The sequence below is a fragment of the Mycteria americana genome, chromosome 2, assembly GCF_035582795.1.
Source record: "Mycteria americana isolate JAX WOST 10 ecotype Jacksonville Zoo and Gardens chromosome 2, USCA_MyAme_1.0, whole genome shotgun sequence".
NCBI lineage: Eukaryota > Metazoa > Chordata > Aves > Ciconiiformes > Ciconiidae > Mycteria > Mycteria americana.
This window is the reverse complement of record NC_134366.1, coordinates 41,454,402-41,475,062: the sequence shown is the minus strand read 5'-3', so window position 1 is coordinate 41,475,062 and position 20,661 is coordinate 41,454,402. Positions and strand designations below refer to the sequence as shown.

The 20,661-nt window shown below is 37.5% G+C and overlaps 1 protein-coding gene across 1 annotated transcript in view; it reads right to left on the bottom strand.

The window, feature by feature from the left end:
• Nucleotides 1-440: 440 nt before the first annotated feature.
• KCNH8 (potassium voltage-gated channel subfamily H member 8) overlaps nt 441-20,661 on the bottom strand; it is a 197,914-nt gene continuing 177,693 nt past the window's right edge. Inside the window, exons 13-16 of the mRNA XM_075495570.1 lie at nt 19,564-19,919; nt 14,897-15,003; nt 13,748-13,824; nt 441-1,151 (exon numbers count right to left, since the gene is read on the bottom strand). Coding sequence (XP_075351685.1) covers nt 441-1,151; nt 13,748-13,824; nt 14,897-15,003; nt 19,564-19,919 — 1,251 coding nt within the window. The remainder of the gene's footprint in view (nt 1,152-13,747; nt 13,825-14,896; nt 15,004-19,563; nt 19,920-20,661) is intronic.

The following is a 20,661-nucleotide window of genomic DNA, read 5'->3' as shown; positions in this document are numbered from 1 at the left end:
GCCTTCACAGAACTGACAAACAGACCAGCAGGACCCACGATCACCTGAAGCAAACAGTGCCATAGATATTGTTTGGGAACAACAGTCAGACACTCGGTGAAAACCTTTGCTTCGATGAACAAAAGCCACCCATGACAGTTCTTTTGTCCTAGACTTCCAGCTGCTCTGACCCTCAGGGTCTTTGGACTATCACAAAAGTCTGCCAAACAGACCAGTAAGTTATATCTGTATACAAAATGCTTTTCAACATGCTTCTAGAATCTAGAAATTTTTTTCCTATAGTATGAACTGGCAATACCTTTTCTTACTTCTATAAATCTGAATTTTCAAGTCTCCATGATCGCCAGAGAAAAGGTCAAATAAAGCAGTCATGCAGTACTCTCTAAATTTAAAACTGGCAGCTGTGGAACATGCTTTGAGTACCACTTCACTGTTTCTCATTATACATCTATGGCTTGGTAATCTTTATCTTTAACATCCCTTGTGCTGGTCACAATGTCTGCTGGGAAATCTGGGGTCTGTGCAGAAACTACTCCGGCTGTTCCTTCCAGGTCCCATGATCCCGGCAGGTTCTCAAGGCTTAGCGAGCTGATTGCTCCTTGGCTAAAGCTACCTTCCTCAGATCTGCTGGGGAGCACGAGGTGTAATGATGTCTCTGATGAAGAGCATACTGAAGAAGAAAGTGTTGCTGAAATAGACTGAAGAGGAGTCAAGGTAGTGTCTGAACGGGGAGAGGTGCATCTTAAAAATTGCAAATTGTCTTTCTGAATTACCTGATACTGGGAGGGGGAATTGTGAAGGCCCGGTGTATAATAAAATTCACTGTCCATAGAATTTTGCAGGTTGGGTTCAGTTCTTTGGGGACTGCTGCCTACAGAAGACAGATCTGTATTCCAAATGTCACATAACGTGTTGCCGCGGCAAAGTTGTGCTTTGGTGCAAGTAAAGTTCCCAGCTTGCATGTGCGTGCAAGGTTGATGTGTAGTCCAAGCCATTCGAGACTGCAGACTTTCCAGGGTAGGACTTCGAGATATGCCGTGCACAGCACAGAACCCTGGAGGCTTCTGGGATGTGAGCAGGTTCTCCAGAAGGTGCATCACGTTCTTCATATCCTTACTTAATTGTGAGACTTCTTGAGTTAAAGTTGTCACCTGTTATGGCAGGGCAAAATATCACCGTATTTATTTATGCAGTCATGTCTGAAATGCACACATACATACCTTTTTTCCTTCCAACAATATCAGCTGTGATCTGTGGCACAGTGTCTTTACTTTAAAGAAATATACTCTACTAATATATGTGTGGGAAATAGTCCTTCCAGCTACCTTACCATAGCTACATATTACACTTCCTGTGGCATAATGAAATAATTAAAGCAACTCAATAAAAACATGTGATGGAAACACCATAGGCGTAATTCACCTGATTTTAGATGATATTTTATATAAAGAATGGCCTTAGGGTCAGAACTGAGATGATTTCCAGTGGCAATATGACATCAACAGCCTCTTGGTCAATCATTAAATATTTTAATGCATAAACCTTTTTTATTAACCAATTTTATACTGATGAATGATATAAAAATGTGGTCTTGTGAAATCTTGTTCAAAAATATACATGTGAAATATACTGCTGTCTTCATAACAAAATAAAAGAAACCCATACCCGAAGTTGTTGGATGCAAGTAGTAGTTACATGAAAATCTGGTGTACTACTACTAGAAACAACAAAAAAAGAAAAGAAACTGGAAACTCTAAAACCCACTTGCTACCTGTAAGCATTTAAACAATATAAAAGCCTGTGAAACAGTTTGCTTCCATGTAGTTATGTTTATGCTTGAAAAGTATTGCACATAACACTGAGAGAGATAGTAATCCATAGCGTAGATTACTCTGGAGTGTGTGCAAAAGGAAGAATCACATTTTCTATTAGACTTTTTTTTTAATGCTGAAACCACTGATAGCATCCAATTAATTACATGAATTACATTAAGTCTTTAATCTCCCAAAAATTGCTGGTTTGGGTGGGGATCAGATTGACGGGTTCTGAATATGTGTTTTAAGTGAATTGATATATGAACATTACTGGGGACATTCGTTAGGACATTATAAGGACATTTTAGGAAATGAAACGCCTAACTCAAACATAAGAGTGACCCACTCCCCATTTCAGATGTGTTTGTCTTTCCTTTTTCCTTCTTAAGGAAAAGTTTGTAGGAAGTTAAAATCAGTCGCTTATTTTTAATAAAGGGAAATGAACCTATCAAGAGGTAGAAATGAACTTTATCTCCATGGTAGCTAATCAATCTATTTTAGGTCAAACCACTGTCATTACTGTTAAAATAGTGCTTCTTATACTGATGCTAGTGAAAATACTCTGTTGAAAAAAAGACGACTGCACATTTATCTTCAGAAGGATAAACCACCTGTCAAAAAGAAAAAAGGCTAATTCATGAGGCCTTTCTTTGTCCTGAAGTAAAGACACCACTGATTAGGTGCCCTACACAGATTAATTTTCATGTAATGAGAAATAGAAATACAATTTTCATTTTCATAACAGGATAGTAAGAAATCTGCTGAGAAGACATTTCAGGCTGAGTTTGACTGAGTTACTACAGGCACAATAATTATAAAGAAATTCTGAGTTAGAAGGAAAGTAGGAAGCTCCTATACAGCTATTCATTTATCGCCGAGCTAAGAGTTCAAAGCCATCATATTGTTTAATAGTTTTGTAATGATCACGTTACCCCTGGAGGGAAAATGCTTAAAGGGAGGAGGCTCTTGAGTGGCACATTACAGGATCTCTCTCTGTCTCTCCACCTCTCTCTCTTTCTGCCTTGTACCTAATTAAGTCATGCTAGACAGAAAATAAGCATGAGATCTCCTTCTGCCAGCTGAGATTAAGCTTTGAATGCCTGGTGGCTCATTTGAACTTCAGTTAAATGAGGGATTAAAATATGTTAGGAAAGCGATTTGTGAACAGGCTTCCATTGGGGTCAGAGAAGCCAGAGAAGGTTCTTGGTACTGTCAGATTGTAGGGAAACACACTATGAAATTTCTGGACAAATCAACCATGCAAGAACTTCTGTGCCCCATTGGGAACTGGGAGATGGCATTGCAAAACCTCCAAAAGCTTATTCGGGAAGAAAGTGGGAAGAAGGATAACCAAATCCATGGCTACCTAGATTCAGTGGTCATCAGTTCTTTTTTAGGGTCACTTGCCTCTGCTCCTAGCAGATAAAGCAACTTTGTTTTCTGTGCCTAATTTCCCAACTTGCATCCATTTTACAGGGCTTTCTGCAGTCATGCAGGTAGGAAGATTGATACTGCCTTATGAGTATGCACCTTACCCAAACTATGAATGCTGTGTGAAAATATCTGCAACTTTAAAATATCTTGTTTGGTTTGGTCCATGTTTTTCTCTTCTATTTCTGATTACTTAAAGGCTTTTTAAAAGTTTAATTATTCTTTAACATGTTTCTTTGGCAATTCATTGAGACAATACAGGAAAAATCAATCCCAGCATCAGTACTTGTGTCAGTCCTGAATTTCTGTTAATTACAACTTGCTCTAGTGCTCAGATACTATTTTGATATATCAGCCAGCTCTTAGAGTGCTGTCTTCTCATAAGCTTGCTCTCGCACAGTCATAGGAACTGACCTGATAAAAGAGCCTTTGATGTATGCTTTAATAGTTTCCAGTAGTATGATACTTTAAGATCCAAAGTTTTTATGCCAAACTTCATTAGAAATTGATCACCACTTAATGACATCTATTTGGACCAATACTACTTGACACATAAGCAAAGCAAATATGTATTTTTCTGGATCATTTAAAACCTTTCCTGGATTTTACAAACCGTTAATCTCACTGGATTAAACCTCCAATATCTGTACTACTATTAATTGCCATCTATCTCTATATTATTTACTTATAGTATGCTATTACTGTTACTATCAATACTATACTGTTTATGCTATCCTTTTTATGCCCTGCAGAGATTCTTGAGCAGATGCAAATGAGGAGGTGTAACAGGGAACAATTTTATTGATAATGTTAACAATTTCACAGTGTTCCAGAAAGTGCAAAAGAACAGAGATTAAAAGCAAAAGAAATTTTAAGTCTATGAAACAGAAATTGAAAGCAGTACTATTTCCTTCTGAGCAAAAGGACTAATTCCTTGCATGCTGGTAAGGCTGTTCTCGTTTTGGGAGTTCAGTGATTACTGCTAGGCAATACAGCTAGTCGTACAAATGGTTCCTGCTGTGCTAGGCAGACAGCTTTAAAACGATCTGTGAGATCCCAAATATTCTTGAAATGCTGCCTTAACAGTTACTAGGACTTGAAAAAGATACTGCAATGTTTCCTGATATAGAAACTGGGATTTATACAGATTTAGCTTGAATTAGCAGGAGATGCTTCTCAGGCTGGTCAAAAGCAATGCAGTGGTAGCTTTTTAGCAGTCTGTGTTATAAAGAAAGAATATCTTTCAAAACAGAGGTTAAAAAAAACAGATTTTTTTTTTAACATATGGACTTTAATAATAACACTTTCAAATGTCATGACCAATATAAGTTTTAGTAGTTGTATTTTGCATTTTCAAATTACTTCGACAGTTTCAGTAGAAAGAGTATTTTTCTTTACCACCAGTACTAAACTATTGTGCAGTTTGAATACTTTGTTCCATGTAGTTAAGTGGGAATGGAGGTGATTGTATTTAAACCTTTCCATAAAAGTGATGAAAAGCTCTATATAATGTAAGATGATAATGGTGATTATTGCTTTGTTTAAATGGTATTGGCTAAACAGTTTCTTTGTTTTTCCACTATATATTCCAACATTTTAATTCTTTTTAATGATAAATTTTGTACTGGAATGCCCCTCTCTCATCACTGTTCCTGGAAAAATCTGGAATAAGCATTTTTTTTCCTGATTAGAAGGCTAATAGAGTATATTGCTATTTTTTTTTCCTCCGTGGTTTACTCCCTTTTGCAATTCAAACTTCACACAGACGTCTTTCTATCATGACTCTTTCTGAATGCCCGAAGAAGTGGAGAAGAAAATTTGCTTCTTGAGCAATGGAAGTTGTATTTTGGCAATGCAGATAAGCTGGCTTGCATGGCATATGGCAGCTTCTCTATTCCCTTGCTTGGTGTTTCATTGCTTCTTCTATTCTGGTGCTTCATAAAGTCAAGGAGACTTTCAGCCAGAATGAGTTGTCTTTGGAGGCCCAGATTAACTAGCTGCTGATACTGTTTCCCAGTAAGTGCATTGTTGAATGAATGAAATGAGAACTGAGCTGAGACAGACTTTTCACTGATCATCTATCAGCATCTCTGTGGCCATTGGTATTACGGTGACAGACATTTCTGATTAATGGCACTTCAGGAATAAAGCTAGTTGCAGAAGAAAAAAAAAAATCCAGTGCAGCTAATCTGAGTTCATATTAAATATATGGGATTTGTGTAATGGTATGAGGTTCAATTTCAGTGAAATAAATCCAGAAATCTGGAAGGCTGTGAAATTGGCTTTATCTGACTACAAGAAGGCCACTGAGGTGCTGGACTGTGTCCAAAGAAGAGCAACGAAGCTGGTGAAGAGTTTAGAAAACAAGTCTTATGAGGAGCGGCTGAGGAAACTGGGGTGGTTTAGCCTGGAGAAAAGGAGGCTTAGGGGAGACCTTATCACTGTCTACAACTACCTGAAAGGAGGTTGTAGAGAGGTGGGGATTGGTCTCTTTTCTCAAGTTACAAGTGATAGGACGAGATGAAATGGCCTTAAGTTGCACCGGGGGAGGTTTAGATTGGATATTAGGAAATATTTCTTCACTGAAGGGGTTATCAAGCATTGGAACAGGCTGCCCAGGGAAGTGGTTGAGTCACCATCCCTGGGGGTATTTAAAAGACGTTTGGATGAGGCGCTTAGGGACATGATTTAGTGGTGGTCTTGGCAGTGTTAGGTTTACGGTTGGACTCGGTGATCTTGAAGGTCTTTTCCAACCTAAATAATTCTATGATTCTATGCAGGAGTAGAAGAAAATTTGCTGGTTTCTCTGCTGACTTGCTAGCCAGCTCTCAGGTAGTTCCAGGGCAACCAGTCTGTCTGGGTAAATTGGGACACTAAGATTATTGCTATTTTTATTAAACAAGTAAGGACAAAATAGGAAAGTATGAAGGACTAGATAATTTAAGTGTATTCAAGTCAACAGGGCTCCCCATGACATTCAGTCTAGAGAAAGTGTTCCCAAACTGCAGTTCTAATAATAATTTGTGGCTCTTCGTAGTTGGCTATGGATGCTGCCTTCAGGTTGGCATAGAATGAGGACAGTGTCATCATGATGGTGGCAATAAGAGAACCAGGTTTGGAAGTTACTGCCTCAGGGACTTCAGAAAGTGTTGGGGACAAACTCTGACTGAGTAGCTACTGACTTTGAGAGCAAATGGAGGATCATGAAAATCCCAGGTATCTGGGAGAAGAGAATCTGTTAATGTGTACTGTTGAATGAAAGCCTGAGGTGGTAATATATGATATTGGGCAAAATTACTAAGCAAACAATTTCTATAAGTGCCTAAAGAAATAGTTAAAAGGGAATATAAATTAATTAGTTAAAAGATTAAATTAGTTAAAAAGAACATAAATTAATTAGTTAAAAGAGAACAACATACATTTCTCAAGAATAAACCATGGCAAAACAATCTAATTCTCTTCTTTAACTGAATAACTGGTTTAATAGATAAGAAGCTGTAGACGTAATATATATCTTGCCAGAAGACTACTCAGATGTTACTGTCCGCATGATATTCTTCTAAACCAACTAAGAAAATTTGACTGAGATGTAATCACCGTGAGTTGGATTCACACATGATTGGAATGGTTTATGATCAGTGGTTTGCTGTCATCCTGGCAGGACATTTCAAGCCATTCTTTTTAGCAGTCTATCCTGATCTGTTTTTATTTAATGTTTATTTTTAGTGGCTAAATCAAATTCATGTTCACTTTTAAGTATCAGTAATATGAAATTCAAAAAAGATAAATGTTAAACATTGCAACTGAAAAGAAAATGTCAAGGGCATGAATGTAAGTATAATACCCTGCCTATGCGGAGTATTACAGAAAAATGTCTGAGAGTTTTGCTGAATCACACTTTGCATACATTAATCATGCTCTCAGGATATATCAACAGCAATTTTTTTTAACTGGACACAGGAAGGGGGTTCTCTTCACTAGGAATGACCTAGGCTAGTGCAGCTTGAGATCATGTACTTTGTCAGTGACTTAAAAGATCTAACCAAAGACAATCCAAAAGAAAATGCTACCAATGAAGTTTTAGAAAATATGATGGCCAAAGACAGACAGATGAATCTGGTTTGTTGAGATCTGCTGGAACAGCATATTTCCAGTGTACATGGGTTTTTAGAAAGAGAATGGCAATCAGCTTTTTCTTATATCTTCTAGGCACAAGAAAAAAAGCAGTGAATTGCATACCAACAGAGATTTACATTTAGATGTTGGGAAAATAGATCTTTTTAGTACAGGAAGGTTTTGAAATGCCTGTTAGAGAGTTAACTGGATAATAGCCATCATCTGTCATGGTAGTAATATTTTTTATTCAAATCTGAAGTCAGCTTTTGGTGCTTAGTTGATTTTTACACTGCATTGCTTCCTCTCTTGATTAATTTCTGTGTCTCAGGTGTCTTTCCACCAAGGAAAAGTGCAAGAGAGACACCACAGCATATAGGACCTATGCCCTGTATGTGCCGTTATGTCCTACTTAAAAAAGAAATTAACCTAAGCTTTAGAGCATCAGCCATTTTTGTTACCTTCATCTGCCAACAGCCATTAAGCTAACATTAAAAGAAAAGAAAAAATAGCTGGAAAGACTACTCTACAATCATCAAAGTTCAAGAGCAGAGAGAGAGGCAAAACAACAAGTAGTTAGGAGTTCTTTGGAAATACGAATGTCAAAACTAAAAGGAAAATATATTTTTACAGATCTCAGTAGAAAAAAAATGTGTTTACTTGGTGTTTATGGTTTAGAAAGCTTTTATTTCTTAACACAAATAATACTAGGTTTTATGTCTTGACTTTTATGCTAAATTTACATGGTTAAAATTCAAAATGGATAGATTAGTCGTAATTAGTTTTCATCATCAATAAATGTCATTAGTTCACTTTTTGCCACATTTGTCTTGATTGAAGGATGTTTTCCAAAGCGAATTATTGGGATAGCCTTGCTGCAAGGTAATTTCTCTCATGTGATAATATAGTTATGAACTTGTTACAAAGAACGTGTTTTTAATTACTATAAGGCAGGGGAATTCTTTATATGAGTTCTCAAACTGCAAATTGAACTTCAACGGTACATCCCCTATGTAAAACTGAAGGCCTGATTAACTTTGCTTTACCAAATTTTCTTCATTGGCACTGATTATAAAATTACTGTTTCCATCTTGTGCATACAATTTTAGTATTAAGGAATACGTTTTGCTTAAAAAAAATGCTTTTTTTCCCTGTTCTGAGAGGAGAATGAGATTGGTTTTTGGCAGCTGGATGTGACATATGTTTTAAAATAAACTATTTATAAAATGTCTTTAGGTGATCTGGAAAATAAACATTTATTTAGGATTGTTCCTTTTGTTAGATGAAAGTGAAATATCCCTGTGAATGCATTTTCTGTGTACTGAATAAGTGCCAAATACTTAGAGTATTTTAAGCACTTGCATCTAAAAAACCCTAAAATTAAAAATAGCTGAATTTCCACTAAATGCTCCAACATGCTGCTAAATAGAACGCAATTTTCAAGTACAAAACCTGACCCTATTCATATTTCTCCATGTTTGTTTGGTTTTCAGTTGAATGGGAGAATGCGAGTACTCTGTTCATTATACTGTTTTAGTACTGTAATTGTGGGGTCTACTGATGTGGTAAAGTATGAAATCAGCCCCCAAATTCTGAAGCTGAAGGAGGCTGCACTGGAACTGGGTCACATATGGGAAGAAGAGGGGATATGACAAAGAAATCTGAGTTTGTCTGCGTGCACTGCACAAGCTGTCCTGTATATCTGAGCATGAAATTGTGTACCTGTGTATTTGAATGGAGAACATGTACATGTGCACTCTGCAAATTACGGGAGAAATTTATGACTAAAATCTGGGTATGTTCTTATTTAAAACATAGACCAGTTAAAAATAATTCAGATTTAGGTTTTGCACATTGAATCAAAGTAGAAGTATTTCCATGCTCTTTTCATATAATTGCACTGAAATGATAGAGAGCTAAAAGCATAGTAGGGTACGGACAATGGGACAGTGATAGGCAGGTGCTTTAACCTAGACTTATGGCCATCTGTATGTCTCAGAAAATCTGCTTCGTGGTTTTTTTTACTTCTGGGCTCCTTAGTAGTTATGTGTGATTGCACCAGGTAAATGGTGCATCTGAAAAAATGCTGAATGTTTAGATACACTCGTCTGATCAGTCTTTGCAGACACATGCATTGGAAAGACCAGGTGGGATGTACACCTGCAAAGGATGTATGCATATGTGCATGCAGATCTCTGCAAAGGAAGGATGCATACTTGTAAGGCAGAAGACCTATTCCTAAACTCTCACTCTGCCTAATTTGGAGCAGGTCTTTGAATCAAGTTTTCCCCAGCTCAGAAAATGTGTCATGCTGTTGGGCATTCAGTCACTTAGTCTTGAAACTATTGCTTAAATAATTGCATTTTAACAGGAGCAACAACCTGAACCTTAACTCTCTTGCCTGCCACATACTGAACATACTGAACTATAATGAAAGTCATGCCTTTTTTATTCAGTGGTTATTTAGACTACGTGGAACAGGCAAATAGTGTAGGAGATTAAGTAGTCCTATTCCACTCCACCTTGCAATACCAAACCAGAGGGAAATTCCCTTTTATCGGCTTGGATCTCATTCAGGCTCAAAATGAGAAGTGAGGTTAGGTGAGTAAATGAAGAATCTGGGTAACTGGCTGAGCAGCCAAACCATGGAGCTATACAGTAGGAATCTGGGGTATGTTGAAGTTTCCAATAAGGTGGCAGTGCTGGCTTTGGAGCCTACCCCTCCTTAGAGGAAGGCTGCGTATCCATTAGTCCTAAAGTTAATACGTAACAAACTCTGAGAAGCGAAAACAAAGCTCTGTCCTCTGTTAGTCCCATTCTTAGGTAAATGAACTTTCCTTCGGATTATGTAGTGAATGTCATAAGCCTAAAATACTGCCAGGAGCTCCACTGGATATCTAAGCTGGGTATAGCTTGTTTTGTAGATTTATCTCTGGGGTAACTCTTTTTTGCTTTGCTAACAACAGACTGTATTGAATGTCTGAATGGGAAGATGCATGTCTTTGTTCCCCCACCAAAGAGTTTGAAATGTTTTTTAAGCTAACTAGTGAACTGTTGTAATACAATTGCCTTTCATGAAAGCAGTTATTTTTGCATTTGTTGAGTGACTTCTGATCTCCGCTGGAAAATGTATTTATGATAGTGTTTGCTGCTGTTGGCTACTTGTGACCTGCTTTCTCATATTTTCTTTATCAGGAGGAGGCTGCATGTCTTAATAGAGAAGTCTGTTTCTAACTCTGCTGTATTTTAACTACTGCTAGCAGTCTGCTGCAGTGTCAGTCATAATCTTCCATTAATGGTCATCATCGAGTGATGGAATGATGAAAGCACTGGGTCTACAAGTGTTGTTTGATACTTAATGTAACAACAAAACCCCAAGGAACAGCTAGTGTATTCCATCAAGGCTACTCATAGGCTCATTTGGGTGAGTACCAAGTCAGTACTGTCAGTTCAGAAACTCCAGATGGGGCATGTTTGAATACATGTAGAATATGCAATTAAGCAGCCTTATAGTCACACAGTTTTTTCAATGTAAATTTTGATCCATGGAAAGACTTGAAGGATACCCATCTGTCTCTGGGATTTGAGCCCAGAATGTTACCTATGAAATCTAAATCTACACCAGTTTAGAATTGCTCCTCATGCTTTTTTTTATGTCCCAGTCCAATATTTGTCCATATTGTATGCCCATGCATTGTCACATTGAATTGAGAATTCTCACGTATATAAATGTTTCTATGTTCAAGACTCTTGCCTGGTCAGAATGCAGAACACTCTTTTCTTTGCTAGGGGACTTCTTAGAAAACAAACTATGAGCTTGGAAAGTAGAGAATACTCCTTCCAAGTACTGCAAGGCACCAACAATGATATTCATCTTAAACATGTCTACACTAGTGTAGATGTACTCTATGTAATGTACTGTATGTAATGTACTCTATACAGTATGGAGTAAATTAATCTTAGAGATACTACAAAATTGAATATAACTATTCCCTTAGGTTCCTAGAGTAATTCTGGTGCGTGTTCCAGAGTGCAGGGTTTTCTATAATCATTCATGTACTCTCACATAGGTTTATAACCTTCTGTAAGTTCTATGAGGTTCTGTAATCAGAGAAAGGTATCTTTGCTATGGCTAAACAGTAAGTACAACTATTTTCAGAAATTTTTCAATGTTATTTTGTTATTTGTATCTTCTGGTTGCATTATTATTAATGTCGTTTTATCACTAATCAGGCTAGATGTATATCAATTCAGGTGTTGCCAAAAGATGTCTGAACCTACCAAAACCTTGTTTGGCTTCCAGTTTTAGTACTTAGCACTCCCGTGTTGGTGCAGGCCCCAGTCAGTTACACAGTGTGAAAACAAATTCTGTCTCACACACACCAAGCTAGCAAGACTCCAGAAGTGGGTGGTACTCTTTCTAAATCTCCAGAGATTCTCTTCCTCTTACTTACAGGACTCCTAATACCTGCTCAACAGACACAGGCTATGGATGAACCCACTTCTCTCGCACTCCTGTGGAAAGAAGAGAAGGACCTGCTGGCAATGACTTCTTTTTGTCTGACAAACTAATGGTTGACTTGTTTAATCAAGAATTAGCGGTTCAAATCTGTTTCTATCCCAGGAGAGATTGCGGAAGTCTTGGGAGGTAAGCACCTCTTATTTCAAGTGAAGTCTCACAGGCAGCATACTATTGAAAAAATGGACTGATCCCCCCTCCTCAATTTTAAAATAAAAGAGTGAACCATATTCAGAATAGCGAGGTGTTTGTCTCTGGATTTTGGATTCTGTTTCCCTGTGTGGAAACTTTAGTGTTTTACTGCATATGGTCATATTTCCCTTTTTATGTTAGTGTGAGCAAGCAAGTTGTGTAACGTTTTGTTCAGATAGTGTTAGCAGGGAAAAGTGAAGATTGTGCAAGGAGAGAAATGACCTTCATCATTGTTTATTTTTTTTTTCTTCTTTTGTTTAAGATAATGCCCTGCTCCAAGATTTATTTATTGCTTTTCACTAGAAAAGCAATGACAAGCCCAGAACTATTGCAGTTGAAATGTTTGGTTAATCCACAAGATGCCTGCCTTAGCACATCTGCCACCATGATGTATCTTCCAATTGCCTCTTGTGGATAACCATGTAATACATCTTCATATTTTAAAAATACCTGTCCTCCTCAAAGTCAAAAGGGATGAATCAATATGACGTGTCTGTTTCAAAAGTATTATATAAGAAATATAAGTTTCTATGGTAATAGTGCTGTCAATGAACATCTTGGAGATATTTTTGAGTTCTTTGACCAAGCCTTATAAAAAAACTGTAGTCAATGGGGTGTAAGAATTTTGTCTGAACTCTACAGTTTGACATACAAATGCGGTGATGCATTCATAGTGACTAACTAACCATGTATGCACTCTTAGCTTAGGACATTTAAACTATCTGACCAAGGTAACCTGACCCAGGACAAAAGAGGTTTACAAGCCCAATACTTCATATACGGAAATAAAGGATAACTAGATTAAGTGTACGCAATAGAGAAGGAAAAATAAAATAAAACTTGGCATTTCTGGTAACCAAAGATATCAGGAAAAAAGAAGTGAAACTGTGTGGCTGGACTTATTTAAATGTTTCCTCATGCGGAATCATAAGAAATTGTCTCTGACCTCTTCATACTGAAAGACAGAGTATACTGGGAACAGATTTTAGTCTTGCAGTATAACTGTGAAGTTAAAGTCTGATGCTTTCATCTTGTTAGCCAAAGTACCGCAGTGGCTGGATATATGAAACAGTTTAGCCAGAGAACATCTCCTCTTTAGTGTCAGACTGATAGTCGATTACAGGTTTGAGGTTACTAGAAGGGAAGAATAGAAAGCACCACTGAACAATATTTGCTGTGCATTCCTCAGGTCGTATTGCTTGAGCAGGAATGGATGAACTTCTGTTTCATTCTAAGTAGGCACAGGTAAAGTGATTTGAAATGTTTGATGTGAATTTAAACATGATTGGCTTTGTGTTTCTTTCAAGGAAATTCTCCAAAAGCATAGCATTCACCAAAACAAGAAAAGTGGAGGAAGGGGCTTGGGGAAAGAATGAGAGGAAAGAGAGAAATAGAAGCATGTACAGAAGAGGGTAAGTCCTAAGAAAATTAGATACACTAACTATGCTAAACTCACTTTGTTTTTAACTCTAGCACATGACACAAACTTTTATATAGCTTTCATGTAGAAAATTAATCTGGGAAAGAGTTAAAAGCCCCAAACTGCCCTAAATGTAGAAACCCCATCCAGTTTTGCAAACTCGTTTATCACACATTTATATTCATAAGTTTTCTGAGTTTTCTCCAGCATTTCTTGAATCATTGTTAATATCCTCCAATCCCGACAAAAGCTCATTACCTCATTATTAAGCCTGCTGATCTGCTGTTTGGTCTCTTCTGCTTTGATAACAAGCACAGCAGCACCAATTTCGGCCTCTGAAAATAATTCAAATGCATGTAAATGAGAGTATAATAACTTGGAAACTGAAATGCTATTCTTGCACTTATCCAATGCTTTAAATTTAAACCTAGTTTGCACTTGGATAGAATGAAAATACAATCTTGTGTTTAATGTTCACTGTGTAATGTGTAAGAAAAGTGTGACAAATAAAGTTCGTATTGCTCTCCTCAGTCTGAACCTGAAAGGACTGAAAATGACAACCCTGGTGCCAACCGTGTGACGTCAACTGTTTTTAAAAATAAGAGATACAATTAAGCTTCTATTGTTCTGTTTGTCTTTAAGAGGAACAAAAAGTGTCCTAAGAGCCTCCATGCAAAAGGTATATAACTATGTGAGGACTGTTTACTCATAAAAGAGGGGATGTTGGAAACAGTCTGAGATGCACTAGTTGTGTCACTTCAGCATTAGTCCACTGGTCTCCCCCTCTGTCTCTTTTTTTCTTTCCCCCCGCCCCCCATGTTGACGTGCTCTCTTCTTCTGTGGTGATATTTTATCAGCCTTTTCAGAGTGTAGGTCATTTAAGGCTTCCTAAAACCTCTTGCTATTCAAGGTTTTCATTCTCTTACTTATAAAAATCTAGGTACTTCGATACTCCTCCACTTCTGTAAATATCTTTAACAAAAAATGAGAGCCAAGTTGGCATATTGCCCTTTAGGAATGGTTGTTTTATTTTTTTATTTGGTATTAGAATGTTTTTATGTTGAATTTTGTCCTTGTGTTTAGTACTTTCTATGCCTAAAGGTTTGGGAGCATGAGGCTCCTGGCTGAACCTACAATACTGCCGGTAAATGCAGTACATAATGCATGAAAATGCAGTACTCTTTGCAAGCTGTTTTATCATGACTGTTAGCAGGAAAACAACAAATGACCTTCGGGACCCTGTTATATTTTTCTACAGAACAGTTGTGGTACAGAAATGGTACTGAAAGTACAGATATATCTTAGATCCATTTACGTCACTTCTGAGAATTGAAGAAACAAAAGGGAACAAAAAGCAGTTATGAAAACTGTTTTCTCTAAAGAGTGATTTTCGCAGGCAAAACTCACCTCCAATTGTAGGAGATAACCTGGATTCCTGCCTGAGCTGATCAGAGCTGAAGTCAAAGGTTTGGCTTCCCTCATTATGGTTTCCATCTTCAATCCCATCAACAATTCTGTTGAGCAAAATCGGAGTGATGGAGCAGTTTCATAAACAGTTTCATAAACATCACATTCATAATATGGTATCAAAATTACTCTAAAGGGCACATTTTTAAGCAATGGTAAATTTTGCACAACATTAGGTTTAGAGAAAAGTAAAAACTATTATATTGGTATAATTTCTTGTGAGTCACTAAAGATTAAACTTACTGTTAGAGGAAGGAATGTGAGGCCAAATATAATTAACTGAAGTTTCAAAATTTTCATTACTTCTGCAGTATATTTTGGGTCCTAACAAAAGCTGTATTTAATATAGTTTGCTTTTCATATCTGAAGTAATCTGTTGCCATTCTTTCTTCTACACAAACTAAAGATGCTTCACTATGCTCTTCTGAAGTTTTAATCTCCCTGCACGTAACAGTCAGGTTCTTATAGTAGGCTTACTTAGGCAGAGCCTAAGTCTGAACATAATATATTTATGAAAGCATCGCTGTAAACCACAGTCAAAAGTGTTGTTGCCATGCAAATAGCTATTCTCAAATTCAGTTAAAACTAACTAGCTCAGGCAGAGCAATCTTGTTTGCACATTTAGTACAGGAAGATGTGTAGACCAGCCTGCAATGTCCCAGTTACATTAGTATTGGTATTGGATTTAACTACTAGAAAAGGCATTTTTGTCAGTGTTCTGGTTTTGGCTAGGATAGAAGTTAATTTTCTTTGTAGTAGCTAGTATGAGGCTATATTTTGGATTTGTGCTGAAAACAGTGTTGATAACACAGGGATATTTTAGTTGTTGCTAGGTAGTGCTTTTACTAAATCAAGGACTTTTCAGCTTCCCATGCTCTGCCAGAAGTTGGGAGGGGACACAAGAAGTTGGGAGGGGACACGGCTGGGACAGCTGACCCCAACTGACCAAAGGGATATTCCACACCATATGACGTCATGCTCAGTATACAAAGCTGGGGAAGAAGGAGGAAGGGGTTGACACATGGAGTGATGGCGTTTGTCTTCCCAAGTAACCATTACACATGATGGAGCCCTGCTTTCCTGGAGATGGCTGAACACCTGCCTGCCCATGGGAAGCAGTGAATGAATTCCTTGTTTTGCTTTGCTGGCGTGCGTGGCTTTTGCTTTACCTATTAAACTGCCTTTATCTCAACCCACGAGTTTTCTCACTTTTAGTTTTCCAATTCTCTTCCCCATCCCACTGCGAGGGAGCGAGTGAGCAGCTGTCTGGTGCTTAGTTGCCGGCTGGGGTTAAACCATGACAGTCGGTTATTTCTACTCATGCACTGCAGTTGAGCTCCAGTTTGCAGTGTCAAGAAATCCAAAGAAAAAAAAAGAAACATTTTATACAATAATCAAGTGCTGCATACAAAGAATAGCGAACTGGTATCAGATGGAGGAATCAATACACATTATTAAAAATGCATAATTATGAATATTTTTGTTCTCATTTATAATAAATTGTGCTATAAAGGGAACGGTTTTAAAGTCAGTGGAAGTGACTCAGAAAACTGCCAATTGACAGATGTGGAGCATCAGTTTCTTGTTTTGTCCAGGCACAAGATTCAGAATTTGTCTTACAGCAGACAGATGAGTTAAATACTAATCTGGAAGGGCTGAAGCAGACAGTTCTTGGCTTCTCAGTCAATGGTGATAACTTTGTGATGATGGAAATTAGACTTTACATCTAATAACGATACTCTCAAGCAAACCTCTTGACTGGAAATGTTTGGAGAAAGGAAAAACAGACAACACAGATATCTGTGGTGTATTTGGCTTGAAAGACACATGTAACGGAGCTCTCTGCACATACCATATATTCTTGGCCTTATTGGCTCTTCATATGGGTTTAGGGCTCTGTATCATGTCTGAGTGTTCATGATGCCAATTGGATGTTATTAGACTTCACTCTAATCTTAACCAGCCTCTGGGAAGAGATGAGACTCAAATGTGGTGCTTGAGCTGCTCTGGCCTATACTGTTATCTGCAGCTGAAAACCTGAATGATTACTTTGTTTGAAATTTGCTATAAAACCTATTTAATGTCATCTGGCCTCACTGCTTCAAAAAGCAAATTTTAAACACCAATATCCCTTTTGCAGAGATTTCTAATTATATAACATGCTAACATTTTAACTGCCTTTAAAGCACACAAGGGAAAACCTACTCAGACGTGACTTGGAATTTATAGATGCTATATTCTTTAAAGTGTTTAAAGATTCAGACTAGAAAGAAACCATAGTAGCAAAAATAGCTAGTTCTGGAGAGCCAAAAGACAGGCTTCTATGTAGGAGATATGTAATGGGCAAGATGCTTATTCATATACAAGGAACTGGCTGTGGAGCAACATAACCTAGTGAGTTGAAAACACGAGGGGACAAAAGTAATTTATAAGTCTCACCCCTTTCTGAATTAGCTATTGTACAGCTCTGAATTTTCTCCTGAAGACAGACACCTCCACTCCTAGAAGCCAAAAAGTCAGAAAAGATTAACATGTGACTTCTACCCAGCTGACGAGGGCTAGAGCGCACTCGTCCGTGTGGGTCTGGGGAGATTCAAATCCATAAACGCCTCTTCCCAGGACTGCCTTTGTTATCACTTACACCGTCTTCCTTTTGATGCTCTTCTACTTCATAGGCAGTACCCAAAAAGTGATTGGGAAGACTATGACTGTATCCTAGAAGTTAGGGTGCTGGCTTCTATTCCTTGTGCCAAGAACTACTTAAATATTTTATCCAGTCTCTGTGTTTTATTGCCTTCACTGTGGTACACAAGGAAGGAACCTGAAGCACCAGTGAAGAGTTCTGGTTCTGGTACTCTAGGGAACATTCACAGTAGAACAACTTTCTTAAGCAGATAAAGTATATTCTCTTGACAAACTGTGGTTATACACCTCACAACTGCACTGACTGGACATTTCAACCAGAGTCTTGCTTTCCGCTTACACTGCTGTCCAACAGCAAACAAAAGCGAGGATCTTAATTAAGGTCTTATTTTCTCTTTAATACTTACTAAGAAACATTTAAGGCTCTTTTTAAAGTGGTTTTAACTTGTCAGTTTAAATGTTCTGATAACATAAACTCATTTTGGGAAATAATATGAGTGTTTTGCCTGGAAAACAAAGTCTGAAAAACACACACCTCTTGGGCCAATTTTCCAGCCTATTAACAGTATTATTATGCAGTTATAAAATTATGAATGGAAATAGGAAATAATAATATATGTAACAATAGTTGTTTCACATTTGCTCTTGCAGCCTTGGGTGCCAATGTCTGGCTGCATATGTTCAGAACAATAATGAGCAAGATTACATTTCAGCAGAAAATATGAAAGGTAGCTTTTCCCTGAATTACCACTTGTTATGCAAATGATAATGACCTTTACTCATAGCTGACCTGAACGAAATTAATGAGAGATCTATTAAAAAAAAGAGAAAATATCCTCTATGCATTTCAATTTTGCTAGTGTAGAAGCTGGTTTTCCACATGTTATTTTCCCCTATATTGACAAAACTAAGATCAGTTTGTACCCTGCTCCTATTTGAAATGTAACTGTACTGATCAAATATATGACGAGAGGGAAAGATTTCTATATAGTCTTCCATGTCCTTTTTGTGATTGCGTCCTTAGGGACAGGTGCCTTGACAGAGCTAAACAAATATTGATCAAGCTGTGGGTATTTCATATTTGCAATGGCAAGTTGCTGAAACTACCACTCTGCCTCTAGTGAATCAAGGAAGTTCTTGAACATGTAAAACACTTCAAATTATAGAAACCAAAACTTGAACTGGAAGATCAACTGCTGCAGCACCTCGTACATGAAAAAGTGATTGTGATTTCTGTAAAGAACTGATCCCAAAACTCTTGGTTAATAGTTAATTATTATGTTGCAGCAATTTAGAAATAAGATAGATAAATCACCTTGCAAGTAACATACAAGTAAAAAATTAAAATCTTTAAAAGTATACACTAATAATACCACAGTAAACTATTCTATGACTTTTGTTTATGCCAAAAGTCACAGCAAAACAGATTTTCTCAACTCCATATTTACTCTCTACATAACTTGCATTATCAGGTTTCCTTTCTCTAATGTAAAAAAGACCTAAATATTTTCTAAAATTGCTAGGCAATAATTTTCCATTATAGTCTTCTACTCCAGTAATTTTTGTATTTACACAGCTATGCTGTATTATCATCGACTTGCTTTCTAAATTGCTGTGTCTCTAACGGACTCAGAATGTTTCACAGTGCCGTTGTGGAAATGCGTATTATTATAGATGGACAAAATTATACCGTAAAGCCAGACTATTTAAATAGTAATTTTCATAATTGCTCAATACTTTCCCTTTTTACTGGTAGAAATACTTTATTTCACAATAAAGTCCTGAAATCATAACATTCTGCATAGTGTGTAACAGTTCCTACAATAAGAGGACTTTTCCTTCTCTGTGCGATGAACAAAAGTATCAACTATTAAAGAAAAAGAAATATTTTATAGTGTTACAATCATGATGTTTTTAATAGGAGTTACATGATAGAGAAGAAAATAACTGTTCATAACTATTACCTTGGGCTCAGGTCGGGTGGACCACTGGTGGTCAGTGCTGAAAGGTGTAACTTAAGGTTCTTCTCCTTCCTTCTGGAATAGTAATGGAGCTCCGTTTCATGTTTGGTTCTTGAGGGGTTCGAACTGCAAGCACGGATGGGTGAATGAAAGGGCACCGTTCCTGAGGCCAACTGCTTCAAGTTTCTCCCTAGGTGGCTTTTATTGCTTCCAGCCTTCTTCTGCTCAGAGCAATTTGTGCTTCTTGTATGGATTGGTGAAAGGGTGCTGCTCTCTTCTTCTCCCTCCTCATCCTCATCTTCATCTTCCACAATTGAAGGGAGTCTCTTCTTTATATTTCCGTTTCCCTTGAGTTCTGTCTAAAATAGCAGATAATACATACTGGCATAAAATTCAGAGTCTGATGTTGCCAAAACACAATTTCTTCTGGTGTTCATCCTGGAACAAACCCAGATCTAGCACAGCTTTCATTTCTCATTAGAGATAGCTCTTTTGGAACTCTTCCATAGCTTCCCTCTTCAACTATGGCTACATGTGCATACTTGAAACACAAACAAATTAAAAAAGGTCACTAGCGACATAGCCAGTGAACTCAATGCAATGTATTTTGTTACCAAGACTACGTGACTAGTTCTTACAAGCCATGTGCCGTATGTACACTTGAGCAGATTAATCTTGCTTTAGTGAGGCCATTTCTTTTGAAGGTTACGCTTTCAGACTCCAGAACCCCTGGTGGACCAAGGGAAAGAACTGAGGCTGGTAATTCGTATAATTCCACATTTTCATATGGAACCATTTATAATGTATAAATAGCATTTACACCAGTTCAGCTCAAGCCCGAATGTCCTCTGTATCCTTCTTAGTTGTTGTAACTGAAACTACTGCTGGGATAGTAGGCAGATTTTTTCAGTTTATACAAAGTCCTGTTAATGCACCAGTGGTGTGACAGTGTCAACTTTAGAACTGAGTCATAGAAAAGCAGAGCTACATCTGTTTTTAAAAAAGTGCCATTTGAATGCTCCGTGTTGGAACCAAGGCAATTTAGAGGCAACATAGACCTGGGTTCTGTACTTTATGTACTAATTAAAGTACAGTATAAGA